This window comes from Acanthisitta chloris, unplaced genomic scaffold, assembly GCF_000695815.1.
Source record: "Acanthisitta chloris isolate BGI_N310 unplaced genomic scaffold, ASM69581v1 scaffold23409, whole genome shotgun sequence".
Lineage (NCBI taxonomy): Eukaryota > Metazoa > Chordata > Aves > Passeriformes > Acanthisittidae > Acanthisitta > Acanthisitta chloris.
Genome location: NW_008693398.1, coordinates 17,579 through 22,774, shown reverse-complemented (window position 1 = coordinate 22,774; position 5,196 = coordinate 17,579). Strand labels below are relative to the sequence as shown.

The window sequence follows — 5,196 nt, the reverse complement described above, 5'->3', positions numbered from 1 at the left end:
ACAACAACAACAACAACAACAACTACTGCTATTACTACTGCAACTAAACAACACCCAGATTTGTTGTCCCACCCCAAGCATCCTGGCAAAGAGGATGCTGGACCCAGGTGAGATGAGTGAGCCTTCATCAGGCCATGGTTGCACTGATTGACAGGGCCACTGGTGGGGGGCAAAGTGTAGGGTGAAGGACTGCAGCTCCCTAGGCACTGGGGAGATAGCCTTGGCTGGGGACAAAATTTGCACAGAGACAGAGGTCCCTCAGCCAGGACTCCTGAGTTCCTCCCAGCTGTGGGCACAGCCTGTTTGTACTGGGAAGGGGCTCTCACCTGTGATCTGGGCCTCCGTGGTGAGATGCTTGGGCTCCTCTGTCCAGGGGGTGGCATGAACGGCCACACTCCAGTCACTCCACGTGCCGATGTCGTTGTCTTTGGCCGCCACCTGGATGATGTACTCCTTGCCAGCATAGGCATCTGTGATGGTGTGTGATGTCCCATCCGACAGCTCAACCTGAAGGCAGTGGTGGGGAGAGGAGTGTAGTCAGAGGAACCCCTGGCACCAGGAGGTGTTAGAAAATCGGTTATGTTTAACTTGTCTAGGGGATGACAATGAGACTTTTGCAGCACTTTGGGAGATACTGGGGGGTTGTGGGCAGAGGTGTGAGTCCCCAGGACAGGAATACAAAGGAAGATGCTCTAGCTGCAGCTAAACCAAAGGCCTAAAAAGCCAGTCCTGCTCCCAAACTCCAGGTGCCAGAGAGGAGCAGCTTCCTCTAGAGGTCACCAGAAACTAGCTGATGTGCGTGCAGGCTCCCTCAGACACAGGGCAGTTGGGAGTTGGATATTTCCTGCAGTGGATGGGGTGTGCGACATGCTTTCTGGGCATCACTGCCAGTACTGGGAGGAGGCTTCCCCACCAGCAACCCCTCTGGCCACCCTGCTCCTGTGCCTGCTGGTATCCTACTGTCTTGGCTTGCATCCTTCTGGCTGGGTCCTTGGACAAGGATCAAATTGTGTCGTCTTTCCTAGAAAACTTTCCCTTTGTCCTGTTGTCACTGCTGCCTGAGCCACAGGAGGTCCTGCCATTGTTCTGCTGCAAGGTGCAATGGTTTAATCCCAGACCGTGTCCACAACTTCCAGGGATCTCTGATCCACTTGGAGCTTGGCTGAAGGACAGAGGGATGAAGGTGCTCAGCAGAAATGAACTCCCATGGCATAGCCACTGGTGAGAAAATGTGCCTGGCTGACAGAGGGGAAGGGCTCAGCATCCAAGTGACCTTCCAGGGATGAAGCCAGACTTGGCTTTGGGTTCCTGAGAATATGGAGGGGACCAGGGCATGAGCATCCCACAGAGGCTGCTTAGGAGACTGCCCTCCACCCCTTCTCTGAGACTGAGGATCAACATGCTGCCAGCTTCATTATCCCCCTGCACTGCCTGTGCATGGCATGGTGGGGACACAGGGCACTCCTTGTCTGCCTTGTACCCTGCCCAGACACACATTGACAATAAAGATGCTGGAGGGATGAAGGGTGATATGCGTCTGACACAGCCCATCTGCAAGTGCTCAGCCAGGGTCTCGTGCTCAAGCAGAACAAGCAGCACTTCATGGGTAGGGGAAACTTCATGGTTCAAACCACATGGGGTCCTCTACATCTCTCCAGACACCCACGAGAAGGTCAGGCACAGGATCCCACTGCTCCTAGGTACACCAACAGCTGAGTGTTATTAAGAACTCAGTTCAATGACAGGAGCAAGATGAAAACTTCTGTCTGGTTCTTGAAGCCCAAAGAAAGAAAAGATGCACTGTTGGGGTGCCCAGGGCGTACCTGGGCAATGCACCTGTGGGATGAGGCTGCCTGGCATTGTGACTTTAGTCATACACAGGGATGGTGTGCACACCAGGAACACATGCTATGGCCTGGCCAGTGGCCAGTGTGGTCAGTGTCATCACCCCACTGTTTGCAGGGCTGCCTGAAAAGCAACAGCTCAGCCTGAGAAAGAACCAGCCCTTTTCTGGTCCCCCCAGTGCAACACATGCAACAGCCCAGCACAGACTTAATCTCTTTGGCACTCAAACTGCAGCCCACTCTCAGATTTTACAGTCACTCTGGGGGATCACTGCCAGGGAGAGGGGCATTTTTGCCTTCTTGATCGAGGTGAGTGCCTTTCCTTCCCTATTCCTACTTCCAGGGGTGCATCCAGCCTTCCACCCAGCACACCAGGGCCCTTGGGCTCTGCACTCCCAGCTGCTGCTGCCTGGCCTGAGCCCCCAGGAGCCCCACATTTGGAAGCAGGCCCACCTAGACTGCCCCACAGCTGTTGGAGAGCAAAGGACCTAGTGTTGCTGGGAAGGCATAAAGAGCTACCAAACCTCATCAGCACAGAGAAAGGTGTGTGTCCATCTCAATGCTGCAGATTATGGGGCTGGGTTGGGGTCCTGCCTGCCTCTCCTCAAACCACTGATGTGGGGCTGACACCCATGGTGCCGGTGGGACGCAATCGGGGTGCCAGGGATTTCACTCATGCCAAGCTGGTACATGCCTAAGCACTAAACCACCATTAGCTAAAGTCTGAGTCCATCCCTACCTTCCCACCGCTAAATGGGTCTCACCAATGGGTCTAACTTCTTGGCATGGGGACAGCTACTTGGGGTGCCTGCTGAGGTCAGAGTCTGGCTAAAGAGAGACTGACATGGAGGGCAGATGACAACGGTGATCTTGATGGGGTTCCATGCAGGGTGTCCTTATGTTTCCAGCCAGCGGAAAGGCTGAGAACCAGTCCTGGGGTCACAGATGCTGCCTCTTGTCCAGATAACAGGGTCAGCTTACAGGTCCCCAGCAGTCTATACCAGAGGGTGGCTGCTCCCATCCTGGGGCTGAGAGCAGCCCATCCTACAGGAGCAGGGTTTTGGACCATTTCACTTATGGGATAGGTGAAAACTGAAATTCTGCGAGGTCCGGGCAGAAGGGAGAATGGGGAAAAGATAAGGAGGATGCCAGTTCCTCCTGCAGGATGTGGCTATGCATCCTCCAACATGCCCCACCAACCTCCAGCCCTCCTCAGTCCAGGACCAAAGCCCAAGCTGGAACAGGGTCTTCAGAGGTGATGGGCTCTTGACACTCATTGCTGCACCCAGCAGAGGTGAGGAGGCAACATTTGTACGCTGTTCTCATAGGGACACACTTTCGCAGCCCGGGCACCTAGGGCTGGACAGAAGACCCCACCAATCTCCCCACAGCCTTGGGGCACAGTAAGGCTGACTCCGCCACCCAGACCCTGGAATTTATTCAGCCTCTGCCAAAGGCTCCAGTCACTGCTTACAGGTGTGCTGCTTACAGACAAGGTGGGACAGGATGCATGTGCAGCATTGTGCATGTCACACAGTGGAGACTCACCTGGATGGGGTCAGCCCTGAGCTGTTTGGTGGCATCCACCAATGTGGATGGTAATGCTAAGTGATCAAGATTAATTAATTCCTAATGAGAATTAAAGGAAATGAAACCTCGCTGAGTTAGCTGCCAGCTCCCTGCAGACCTGGCTTGCTCTGTGCTGGCCTGGAGGTGGCTTGGAATCAGGGAATGAGGACAGGTGCTAAAAGGTGCTGGGATTATCCAGCTGGTGTGTGGCTCTCTCTAGGTCTTTCAGCATCCTCTGAGCCCACTTGGCTCCTCTCTGAGACCTGCAGCAAGCAGGCTGCAGGCAGACCAGCCCCACTGATATCCTGCTGACCTGGGCAGGCTGCTTTTCCGTCAGGAGCATTTTCTCCATCCCAAAGATCCTTCCCAGCTGAGTGCTTCCCCTTGGGAACAATCCCTGTCTCTCCATAGCCACAACCAACTTGCATCACAGGCACAATAGAGTCACGTCTGTGCCTTGCCTGGGAAGGGGGAATGTTTCCCCAGGACCTGGGCTAGAGAACTGGGAGGACCTTCCTTGTAGAACCTGGGAGGATGCTGCCCTAGGCTCCACTTTACACAGCACATACGAAGAGAAAGCATAGACATCATCCATCTCTTCCCACACATATAACCTCTGGATGCAGCATTTCTGAGCCAGGCAGACAGGGAGACATCCAACATTTGCCATGGTGGCTAAGAAAGCCCCTGGGTAGGTGCCCATGGCTCTGCACAAAAGTGCCACAGCAGATGGGAAAACACAAGCAGACTGGGTCCTACTGGACACAGACAGGGAGAGACAGGGGGAAAGACACACTAGGAAGGCTGTGGGGGGACGGATGGACACACAGCATCAAAGGCAGAGGGAGAAATTCCTTAATCCGCGTCCCCACCACACAGAGACAAAAGTTGGAGGAAGGCTGTGCATGGTAATTTTTTTTGGCTGGGGGGGTCTGCGTGTCGCTGCCTGCCTTTGTGCACCTGCCAAAAGTCACTCTGACTGGCTGTGAAGTGCTGCCCAGATTAATGAGGGATCAGTAGCCAGTGCAATGCAGACCTATTAGCATTGCAAAAAAAAAAAAAAAGAAAAAAAGAAAGAAAAAGAAAAGAGAGAGAGAGGAAAGAGAAATGTAAAAAAGCCCTTGAACCCAGTAATTCAGATGACAGCTTGCTGAGTGCAGAGTGGGCTGGGATCCCATTCCCCGCCATGGTCACATACCCCCATCAGCCTGCTTGGAAAGATTATGGAGCTGTTGAGTGCCCACCCACAGTTCGAAGCACCAGGATGAGCCCAGGGGCTGGTGCCACATTGATGGGATAGTTGGAGGGAAGATTACCTGGCACTTGGCTTTACCCCTGTCCATGCTTAGTCCCCCCTGCACTTGTGCTGGAAGCCTGGGGACATCCACATGATCCATTCACACCCCAATAGAGAACATCCATGTGTGCTCTCATCGCAGTCCTTGCCTGCAGGCTGGTGATGCTGCCTGGCAGTGCTCAGCATAGCAGGAGTTAAGGAAGACATTCCCTCCCTCTAAGCTCTCCTCACCCTCCGCTCATGGACCCCAGCCCACCCTGCCAGGGTTCCCCAGTTGTAAAAAAGATCACTGTGCTCTGTTCCCACCTGGGCTGTGCTCTTGGTCCAGCATGACCAGGTAGCAATTACTTGCAACAGGGTGATGCACAGGCAGGTCTGAAGCCCAGATGGCCTTTGAAAGAGGATGGAAGGGTGAGGGATAGGGAGGGAAGAAAAACCAAACCCTCCCTGCCCTGGCAGCTGGGCTGGGGGCCGGTGTGTGTTGAA

General features: G+C 54.2%; 1 protein-coding gene across 1 annotated transcript in view; it reads right to left on the bottom strand.

The window, feature by feature from the left end:
- Nucleotides 1–326: 326 nt before the first annotated feature.
- CNTFR (ciliary neurotrophic factor receptor) overlaps nt 327–5,196 on the bottom strand; it is a gene marked incomplete at both ends in the record, with an annotated part of 20,078 nt that continues 15,208 nt past the window's right edge. Inside the window, one exon of the mRNA XM_009083064.1 lies at nt 327–507. Within this exon, the coding sequence (XP_009081312.1) occupies nt 327–507 (181 nt within the window). The remainder of the gene's footprint in view (nt 508–5,196) is intronic.